This window comes from Nerophis ophidion, linkage group LG26, assembly GCF_033978795.1.
Source record: "Nerophis ophidion isolate RoL-2023_Sa linkage group LG26, RoL_Noph_v1.0, whole genome shotgun sequence".
NCBI lineage: Eukaryota > Metazoa > Chordata > Actinopteri > Syngnathiformes > Syngnathidae > Nerophis > Nerophis ophidion.
In genome coordinates, this window is record NC_084636.1 from 2,449,292 (window position 1) to 2,460,759 (window position 11,468).

Genomic DNA, 11,468 nt, shown 5'->3' on the forward strand with positions numbered 1-11,468 from the left:
TTCACCTTGGGCCATATAATTAAATGTGTCAATGATTAAAATTCATTGACCTGAATGCAGTAAACAGGTTGTGTAATATAGGACCATGTCTGTTTATATTTTCTGTTGCTTTGCACCATGATTTTTCAAACACACCTCAGAGTTATATGCGTTACAGTTAGCATTTTAACATGTTAACATTAGCATGCTAGCTTTTGAAACAATTTAGCAGGTGTACACCTCAGTCACATTTTAAGGGCTTGATACATGCTAACATTAGCATGCCAGCATTTTTCAAACATTTTTAGGTACACACCTAAGAGTTATATGCGTTACAGTTAGCATTTTAACATGTTAACATTAGTATGCTAGCTTTTTAACTAATTTAACAGGTGTACACCTCAGTCACATTTTAAGGGCTTAATACATGCTAACATTAGCATGCCAGCATTTTTCAAACATTTTTAGGTACACACCTAAGAGTTATATGCGTTACAGTTAGCATTTTAACATGTTAACATTAGCATGCTAGCTTTTTTGCTAATTTAGCAGGTGTACACCTCAATCAAATTTTAAGGGCTTGATACATGCTAACATTAGCATGCCAGCATTTTTCAAACATTTTTAGGTACACACCTCAGAGTTATATGCGTTACAGTTAGCATTTTAACATTAGCATGATAGCTTTTTTGCCAATTTAGTAGATGTAGATCTCAGTCATATTTTAAGGGCTTGATACATGCTAACAATAGCATGCCAGCATTTTTCAAAAATGTTTAGGTACACACCTCAGAGTTATATGCGTTACAGTTAGCATTTTAACATTAGCATGATAGCTTTTTTGCTAATTTAGTAGATGTACATCTCAGTCATATTTTAAGGGCTTGATACATGCTAACATTAGCATGCCAGCATATTTCAAACATTTTTCAGGTACACACCTCAGAGTTATATGCGTTACAGTTAGCATTTTAACATGTTAACATTAGTATGCTAGCTTTTTTACTAATTTAACAGGTGTACACCTGAGTCACATTTTAAGGGCTTAATACATGCTAACATTAGCATGCCAGCATTTTTCAAACATTTTTAGGTACACACCTCAGAGTTAAATGTGTTACAGTTAGCATTTTAACATGTTAACATTAGCATGCTAGCTTTTTTGCTAATTTAGCAGGTGTACACCTCAATCAAATTTTAAGGGCTTGATACATGCTAACATTAGCATGCCAGCATTTTTCAAACATTTTTAGGTACACACCTCAGAGTTATATGCGTTACAGTTAGCATTTTAACATTAGCATGATAGCTTTTTTGCCAATTTAGTAGATGTAGATCTCAGTCATATTTTAAGGGCTTGATACATGCTAACAATAGCATGCCAGCATTTTTCAAAAATGTTTAGGTACACACCTCAGAGTTATATGCGTTACAGTTAGAATTTTAACATTAGCATGATAGCTTTTTTGCTAATTTAGTAGATGTACATCTCAGTCATATTTTAAGGGCTTGATACATGCTAACATTAGCATGCCAGCATATTTCAAACATTTTTCAGGTACACACCTCAGAGTTATGTGTTACAGTTAGCATTTTAGCATGTTAACATTAGTATGCTAGCTTTTTTGTTAATTTAGCAGGTGTATACCTGAGTCATATTTTAGGACTTTATACATGCTAACATTAGCCTGCTAGCATTTTTCAAACATTTTTAGGTACACACCTCAGAGTTATATGTGTTACAGTTAGCATTTTAACATGTTAACATTAGCATGCTAGCTTTTTTGCTAATTTAGCAGGTGTATACCTGAGTCATAATCTAAAGGCTTGATACATGCTAACATTAGCTTGCCAGCATTTTTTCCCCAAAAAATTAGGTGCAAACCTCAGAGTGGTATGTGTTACAGTTAGCATTTTAACATGTTAATGTTAACATGCTAGCTTTTTTGCTAATTTATCAGATGCACACGTCAGTCTCATTCATATTTGAGGACTTGATACATGCTAACATAAGCATGCTAGCATTTTTCAAACATTGTGAGCTGAGATATATTTGCTACAGTTAGCATTTTAGCCTGCTCAAAACTTCCTTGTGGTGGTTTGAGCCAGTCAAAGTCTGGTAGAACTTTCAGAGAGCGAGGGGGGGGGGCTCGGCAAAGAAATCACCTTCATGGCGTCAAGCGAAGGTTCCCGCGGTGAGTCAGGGCGGAGGAATGTGACGGCGAGGGCGAGGGGGAGGGGCTTCAGGTTCCCGGGAGCTGGCGGCTTATTAAGGAAAAAAAAAACGCAGATTACAAGCAGATAAGAGCGTCTGCAATTTGCCGCCATGTTAGTCTTCATGGTGGTCGGTGATGAGCGCCTGTGCTAAGTCAACTTCAAGCAAGTCTTTGCTACAGGCGCCGTCAAATGTTGCTGTCACTCATCTTTCAGGCGCAATCCTCCGTGAGGACGAAGAAGAAGAACATGCAAACTTTGCCCACAAAAGTAAAAGCACTCAGCAGCCAAAAAGTGGCTGGAATATAAAGACAATAAAACATACATCCATAAACCTGGATGCACATGCAAAAGTGCAATATATTTATCTGTACAGTGATCTATTTATTAGGGTCCGCCCTGCCAGCAAAGGACTCCATGTCCTTTGCCATGGCAAGGACCCTATTGAATCTGTAACGTTTCTTATTATTATTTATTCTTTCTTTCTTTCTTTCTTTCTTTCTTTATTCCGCACCGTCGCGCCCCAACATCACCCCCTTAACATGCTTCAAAACTCACCAAAGTTGACACACACGTCGGTCTACCGTGACTCCACAACATATTAAGCAACCAAACCCCAAAAATGAAAATTGCGCTCTAGCGCCCCCTAAAAAGAAACAAAAAAACAGACTGCTTGTAACTTCCGTTAGGAATGTCGTAGAGACATGAAAGAAAAACCTCTGTGTAGGTCTGACTGAGATCTACATTTCCAATAAAAAACGTCTATACCCAAAATCAACAGAAATGTTGCAAAAACTCATTCAAAGCAAAATTTTAGCAAAAAATGCTATTTTTGCCTCTTTGAGCTGCAATTTGACCCCCTTAACATGCTTCAAAACTCACCAAACTTGGCACACACATCAGGACTGGCAGAAATTGCAATCTAATGAAAAAAAAAAAAAAAAAACTCAAAATTGCGCTGTAGCGCAATTTTTTAATAAAACACAGAAAAAACTGCTTCCAGGAAGAAAACACAGACAAAACTGCTTGTAACTTCCGGTAGGAATGTCGGAAAGACATGAAACAAAAACTTCTAGGTAGGTCTGACTTAGACCTACATTTCGATAATCGACATCCTTCGGCAAAAATCAACAGGAAGTTAAAAATTGCCCCTTCAAAATAAAAGTTTTGTGAAAACCCGTCACCTTTTTCAAATCGAAACTCCTCCCAGTGCGTTTGTCGTTTCGGCTTCAAACTCGCACAGGAAAGAGATTGAACCCTTTTTAAAAAACAAGTCGAACACATTTTTGATAAGTTCTCCGGTTTGGATTTTACGCGCCTTCAAAAAACCCCTGCGCAAAGTTTCCTAAAAAATGTCTTTTTTGCCTCTTTAAACTGTAATTTGACCTACTTAAAATGCTTCAAAGTGCAAGTTAAAGCCCTACTATGCCAAGCAAAAGCCATTTATCAACAACATCCAGAATTGTCGATCTGTAATTTCACCCCCTTAACATGCTTCAAAACTCACCAAATTTTACACACATATCAGGACTGGCAAAAACTGCCATCTAATAAAAAACCAAACCCCAAAAATCTAAATTGCGCTTAGCGCCCCCTAGGAAAAAACCCAGACAAAACTGCATGTAACTTCTGTTAGAAATGTCGTAGAGACATGAAATAAAAACCTCTATGTTGGTTTGACTAAGATCGGGACCCGGGACACGGCGGCGGCGTCCAACGGCGGACCCGACCAACGCTGCTTGCAGCTTTAATTTATATTTGCACCTTATTACTCTTTCATGCTGCACGACCATGAAATAATGCAACAAAATGTGGTTCTAATCTGTTCCATAAAGTTGACATTTGAATGAGAATAAAAAGGAAGTCCAAGTCCGAGTCTAAGTCTGTAAACTGAGGGCCTGGCGAGGTCCCAATCAGTTGTGTGCAGGATGCAGCTCCAAGAATAAAGGCATCCTTGCATTATTAATGCAGCCCTGCCCGCCTCCCCAGGGCCGGGAATGTTCTGGAAGTGAAGACATTACACAGGTGAGCTCTGATTGAAAAATGTTCCCCCATTAGGAGTCTAATGGTTTCTTTCCTGTCCAGATTGAGGACTGGACGGGGCGGCGCTACAAAGCAGAGAGTGCATGCCGTGTGGACCCGGGCCTCGCCGAAGAGTAATGGAAATGCACTTGGAAGTTCTCCTAAGTGGAACTACTTAGGGATGCAACACGAGTTCACGAGTGTGGAAGAGGAACTTTGCTCCTTTTGCACAGCCAGCGCTCATGAACAAGCAGCACACCAGTCCTCCGCTTCTTCATTAACGTACCTTTTAAGGTACGCTAATGAAACTATTTATTTTGCATGCAACCATCTTCCTTTGCTTAACCCAGGTCGCGGGGGCAGCAGCCTAAGCAGAGAACCCAAGACTTCCCTCTCCTCATGTCCAGCTCCAATGATCAATTCAGTACAATTCATTTGGATTGGTAGCTACTTTAGCCATACATTATTAGTCCAACCGTGTCAATAGAATAGAATAGAATAGAATAGAATGGACTTTATTAGGGACAAATGTCCCTCTGGGACAGAGTACCCTATTGAATTTCTAGCGTTTTATTCTTTATTACGACTCGACATCCATTGCTTTCGTTCTCATAGTCATCATTGTCACCGACATCCCACTGGGTGTGAGTTTTCCTTGCCCTTGTGTGGGCCTACCGAGGACGTTGTAGTGGTTTGTGCAGCCCTTTGAGACACAAGAAGCATTTAAGTCTCACCTTAAAACTCATCTGTATACTCTAGCCTTTAAATAGACCTCCTTTTTAGACCAGTTGATCTGCCGCTTCTTTTCTTTTTTCTCCTATGTCCCCCCCTCCCTTGTGGAGGGGGTCCGGTCCGATGACCATGGATGAAGTACTGGCTGTCCAGAGTCGAGACCCAGGATGGACCGCTCGCCTGTGTATGGGTTGGGGACATCTCTACGCTGCTGATCCGCCTCCGCTTGAGATGGTTTCCTGTGGACGGGACTCTCGCTGCTGTCTTGGATCCGCTTGAACTGGACTCTCGCGGCTGTGTTGGAGCCACTATGGATTGAACTTTCACAGTATCATGTTAGACCCGCTCGACATCCATTGCTTTCGGTCCCCTAGAGGGGGGGGGGGGGTTGCCCACATCTGAGGTCCTCTCCAAGGTTTCTCATAGTCAGCATTGTCACTGGCGTCCCACTGGGTGTGAATTCTCCCTGCCCACTGGGTGTGAGTTTTCCTTGCCCTTTTGTGGGTTCTTCCGAGGATGTTGTAGTCGTAATGGTTTGTGCAGTCCTTTGAGACATTTGTGATTTGGGGCTATATAAATAAACATTGATTGATTGAAGTGATTTAGGGCTATATAAGTAAACATTGATTGATTGATTGATTATTATTCCGCAGCTTTGAGCTGTAATTTGAGCCCCTTAACATGCTTCAAAACTCACCATATTTAACACACACATCAGGACTGGCAAAAACCAAACCTCAAAACTCAAAATTGCGCTCTAGCGCCCCCTAGGAAAAAAACAGACACAACTGCTTGTAACTTCCGTTATGGATGTCGTAGAGACATGAAACAAAAACCTCCATGTAGGTCTCAGTTAGACCTATATTTCATACATTGACATCCTTCAGCAAAGATTTGAGCAATGATTGAGCCGAAAGGGTGTAGGTTGAAGCAACGCTTATATAAACCTACCCCATCACAACAAGAACAAGGTTCAAAATATATAAAATCTAAAACATGCTTCACTTATATTACTTTTTTTTTCTTAAACAATATACAAGCAACATATATGTAGCACACGTCTCATATACACAGTTTAACATTTAAATCAAACATATACATTTGTACACTTATATATATATATATATATATATATATATATATATATATATATATTATATATACATAATTTATTTAAATTCCATATAAAGTGGTAATATATACATTTTAATATAACCTATATGTATAATTATGAAATCATAAATTGTATTTATATACATATTATATATTATTGTCTTTCTAAAACAATGTTTGCTCTTCTTTCTTATATTTACTAATGATCAACAGGAAGTTGGCAAAAACCCCTTCAAAACAAAAGTTTCCTAAAAAATGTCCTTTTTGCCTCTTTGACCTGTTCCCACATTCTTCAACCCTTTCTGGAAATTCAAACTACCCTTTTTCCAAGATCAAACAAATTCCAATTTCCCCAGAACTCCCTAATACCATTTACTACTTCAACATTTCTTGCCTAATTTAAACAATTCCAAAACCAACCAATTCAGCTCATTAATGCTTTTAATCATTTTCTAAAAAATCCTGCTTTTCCCAAAATCCCCCAATTTCCAGGAAGTTCCCATTGAAATCAATGGGACAATTTTCCAAGTTGCACAATTCCCACATTTTTCGACCTATTCAAAGCATTCCAACATCAACACATTCCACTCATCCAACTAACACTTTCCCAAGTTCCAAACCAAATTCCAATTTTCCTGTAAATTCCATTTCTTCCACATTCAAAGCATTTCTACATTCAGTCAGCATTTCACTGCAACTTCAGCATTGGAGCATTTACACTTCATCTCCTTTAAAGGCCTACTGAAATGAGATGTTCTTATTTAAACGGGGATAGCAGCTCCATTCTATGTGTCATACTTCATCATTTCGCCATATTGCCATATTTTTGCTGAAAGGATTTAGTAGAGAACATCCACGATAAAGTTCACAACTTTTGGTCGCTAATAAAAAAGCCTTGCCTGTACCGGAAGTAGCAGACGATGTGCGCGTGACGTCAGGGTTGTGGAGCTCCTCACATCTGAACATTGTTTACAATCATGGCCACCTGTGGCTAGAGCGATTCGGACCGAGAAAGCGACGATTTACTCATTAATTTGAGCGAGGATGAAAGATTTGTGAATGAGGAAAGTGAGAGTGGAGGACTAGAAAAAAAGACTATACAGTGGGAGCAATTCAGATGTTATTAGACAAATTTACTAGGATAATTCTGGAAAATCCCTTATCAGCTTATTGTGTTACTAGTGTTTTAGTGAGATTATATGGTGGTACCTGTACAACCTGAAGGTCGGCCCCGCAGCTTTCTGCAGCACCAGTGGACGGGTGGTGGCGATCCCCATCTCTGCCCTTCGCAAGGGACCCTCTTCGACACACGATCTTTTGAAATGATCGCTGCATAATACAATGTACTGTACAACCGTGTTCGCTTGACCGCTCTGTTCCATAGTAAAGCTTCACCGTCATCTTTCGGGAATGTAAACAAGGAAACACCGGCTGTGTTTGTGTTGCTAAAAGCCGCTGCAATACACCGCTTCCCACCTACATCTTTCTTCTTTGATGTCTCCATTATTCATTGAACAAATTGCAAAAGATCCAGCAACACAGATGTCCAGAATACTGTGGAATTATGCGATTAAAGTAGACAACTTATAGCTGTGAACGGTGCTTGATCAAAATGTCCTCTATAATGCGTGACGTCACGTGCACGCGTCATCATACCCCGACGTTTTAGCATGATACTTCCGCGCGAAATTTAAAATTGCAATTTAGTAAACTAAAGCGGGCGTATTGGCATGTGTTGCAATGTTAATATTTCATCATTGATATATAAACTATCAGACTGTGTGGTCGCTAGTAGTGGCTTTCAGTAGGCCTTTCAGCATTGGAACATTCACACCTCATCTAGTTTAAGTATACTTTTAATTTGCTTTTTTGACTTTTTAATATTTAAAGCAGCCTGATCTGGCGCCATTTGGTGTTAGACGCCTTATTTATTGGGAATGTTTGTTTTTGTTTGATAAAAAGTTAATGGGAAAAAAACTATTGCTGCTCCTGTGTGGCTACTATTAGCTAACATTAGCAAATTCAACCTCTTTTTTTCCAACGTGAATGTTTGTGAGAAAAAGACTTTAAAGAAGAAAAAAGTACATACCGCCAGCTTTTTGTCAGGAAACGTCTTTAAAGTTTGATTAAACATGTTAGCTAGCAAAAGTCACGTGACATTTGTTTTCTTCGCGCTCTTGTTAAAACTTGTTAGGCTCATTACCGCCACCCTCTGGCAAAGAATTAGCGTTACAGCGGGTTTTGCTTCGTGTTTAATATTTATTTTTCCTAAATAATTACTATAAAATGCAACACAGCACAGTTAGTGTAGGAGAAAATATGTGGTGTTGAAGAAAAAGAGAGAAAACAAAAAATAAATAAGAATAGTAACCGGAAACGTATTCCATCGTCATTTCCGGTATGATGGAGGAAGTCGTAAATGACTTATATCCAAAATGACCGAGGATGCAAATCCAGAGAGTGTTTTTTGATGAACAGTGTGGTGTTGTCTTGTATCACGTTGTTACCGAAATCAATGTTTTTGTAAGTAAAACAGTTCCGTCGGCGCGCTGTAGCGGTCTTTCTTAATTACGTGCCGACGTGGCGGCCATCTTGGGAGGGGCAACTCCCCATTTGAGGCAATGCAATACAATGCCATCTATGTCGGAAAAAAATCATTACTTGGTTAGTTCTCCATCAATTTTAATGCCGTTTAATTTATTGTCAACATAAAGACATGTGCTATTAAAACACATTTTTGGGGGTTAAAAATAGCATGTCTTGAGTGGTGAGGACGGCGGAAAAGATTATCAGGACTCTTCTTCCTCCTATCCAGGAGATCGCAAAAAGCCGCTGCCTGACCAGGGCTCAGAAAATCTACAAAAACTCCTTCAACCCTCACCAAGGACTGTTTTCACTGCTGGAATCTAGGAAGAGGTTCCACAGCCGCCGAAGCAGAACCTCCAGGTTCTGTAACAGCTTCTTCCCTCAGGCTGTAAGACTCTTGAACAGGGGCGTCACTAGACCTGATACTGTACTGGGGCACACCTGGGGCACAAATAATTCATGTGAGCATGCAAAGCGCACAAGGAAAAACATTTTTAGCACTTATTTATCATAACAAATACATAAATAGTGCTTTAAACTATGAAATCATATCAGATTATGTTGTATGGATCTTTGATGAACCACCTGAAATTAGCTAATGCATTTGACCTACTTGTACACTTTTTTACTCCAGACTTCTAAACTGCTACTGGTAAAAGCAAAAAGGAAGAGCAATGAATCTTTTTGAAATATTTATTGCAGTAATCATCTGCAAATTTAACATCTACAAAAGTAAAACCAAAAATAAAGCACCCCTACATCTCTGGGTTCTTTTATATTATTTAATTTCCATTTATGGCAATGTGGCTAATCCTATTTCAGATACACAAAACTATAAAATATACACAAAACAATAAAGCCACAGTAGTATAATAAATGAACAACTGTTGTGTGTCTGTTCAGGGAATCATTTTCTGAGAAGTAAACTGTAACGTCTCATTTTCATTTTTGCAAAGTGGTCAATCACTCTGGACAGACATGGAAATATTACAGTAACTGTTATACAGTTGACCAGTGGTTCCCAACTGCTGGGTCGTGGCATAAAAGTGGATTGTGTGTCATTTTCAGTGAGTCGCAGTCACATGTGTGCATGAAAAAAAAAAGTTTAGGGAGAAAAAAATCAAATTGTGGCAAATAAACCAGATTATTTTAGCCTTTTTTCTAGTGACTATTAGTGAGTATTTTAGCAAAAGGCAAACCGACTAACAAGTTGGAGGAGGATTCAGGACAGACATGGAAATATATATTTTTTAAATCTAAATGGGGCAACAAAACCCGATATTTTCAGCCATCTTTCTGAAAACAAATACAGAAATGTTACTATTTTTTCTGGAAACAAAACCAGATGCTTTAGCTGTAGCCATTTTTCTGGTGACAAAACAAGATTATTTTAGTCAAAGTCACACCGATTAACAAGACAAGTCTACTGTGCTATTTTTCTGTGAAATAAACTTGAATGATTTAAAAATTTGGCTCACGACTTGATGATATGGAAAAATGTTTTTCTTCCTGAAGATAAACCATTTGACTCACACATGCTGACTCCAAATCATCATTGATGCAGAAGCAGCAGACAATAACCAACATGATGTTTCATGTTCATTGGAAATTCCCCCGACAGCTCGTACAACAAATGAATATGTTTGTCTTGATAACCTTAGCTAACTTAGCATCAACTTAAGACAATGATGTTGCCTAGCTAGCTAGGACTTCACTTACATCTCTCATTCCTGCTGCTTCTTCTCTGCTGCGGGCCAATAACTTTCTGATATCCATCTAGGAGTTACAGTTTGAGTCAAATCAAAATCAAAATAATGTAATTAACAAATTGTTGTTGGCTAACGTTACCTACCTCACGCAGTGATTCTCATCCTCTCTCTCTCTCAACTGAAGTCTCGATCCACACCTGAATAAATGACCATATTAAGTAGCCATGTGCTCACTGTTTCGTGGAGTGAATACAGTAGCAATCAATTACCATACTAAGTAGTATGTGCGCTGTTGTCTATGTTATGTAGACTTAAAACTCTGAAGCGTTTTCTTTTTTATTGGTGAAATTTTTACTGGGGCACTGCAGATCAACACTGGGGCACTGCAGATCAACACTGGGGCACGTGCCCCAGTGAAATATGTCTGGCGACGCCCCTGCTCTTGAACACATCATAATAATCCCCTCAACTCCCCCCAAAATGGACTAACTCGCTGGAATAAAAAAGACAATATAACATACATCCATAAACCTGGATGCATATGCAAAAGTGCAATATATTTATCTGTACAGTAATCTATTTATTTTTATCTGCACCTTATTGCTTTTTTTTAATCCTGCACTACCATGAGCTAAGGCAACACAATTTCGTTTTTATTTGTACTGTAAAGTTCAAATTTGAATGACAATAAAAAGGAAGTTTAAATCTATTTGTGTTATCTGAACACCTGTGGGTTCAACTCTCAGGTAAGGTGAATAGGAACATTTAACATCACTATTAATTTGATTAAAATTATATTCATATTATCATTGATACATGTATGTGATGGATTGTATTACCAGTGCAATAATATTGTTAGTTATCTTACTGCATTTTATTCACCATAAAAATGGTTTAATGTAGAAAATGCCTAGTAAGATAATTAGCTTTTAGATTTTGGAGCTTGCTTCGATCTGATTTTAAAAATAAATGAAATTAAATGTGTATTATTAGGTATTTTTCATGCCTCAGTGAGGGTATGGCACACTCACCAGCTGTATTGATACTGCACTGATATATGTGTTGGTGTCTTATAACGGTCATGTAGTGGATTGGAAAAAAATACATTTGAGC

At 38.5% G+C, this 11,468-nt stretch overlaps 2 protein-coding genes across 3 annotated transcripts in view; both read right to left on the bottom strand.

Annotated features, from left to right (window-relative positions):
* The window catches only part of LOC133543310 (artemin), a 91,982-nt gene extending 83,735 nt beyond the window's left edge, over positions 1-8,247 (bottom strand). Inside the window, exons 1-2 of the mRNA XM_061887800.1 lie at positions 8,150-8,247; positions 2,146-2,244 (exon numbers count right to left, since the gene is read on the bottom strand). The gene's annotated coding sequence lies outside the window, so the exon portion shown is untranslated. The remainder of the gene's footprint in view (positions 1-2,145; positions 2,245-8,149) is intronic.
* Positions 8,248-8,470: 223 nt separating this feature from the next.
* The window catches only part of LOC133543312 (zinc finger and SCAN domain-containing protein 2-like), a 23,219-nt gene continuing 20,221 nt past the window's right edge, over positions 8,471-11,468 (bottom strand). The window contains exons 4-6 of one of the 2 annotated variants that reach the window (XR_009804348.1): positions 10,499-10,552; positions 10,366-10,422; positions 8,947-9,087 (exon numbers count right to left, since the gene is read on the bottom strand). Coding sequence is in view for 1 of the 2 variants with exons in the window: in XM_061887805.1 (XP_061743789.1) it covers positions 8,954-9,087 (134 nt within the window). In the remaining variant the exon portion in view is untranslated. Of the gene's footprint in view, positions 9,088-10,365; positions 10,423-10,498; positions 10,553-11,468 lie in introns of both variants that reach the window. The other variant, XM_061887805.1, reaches the window with a different exon arrangement.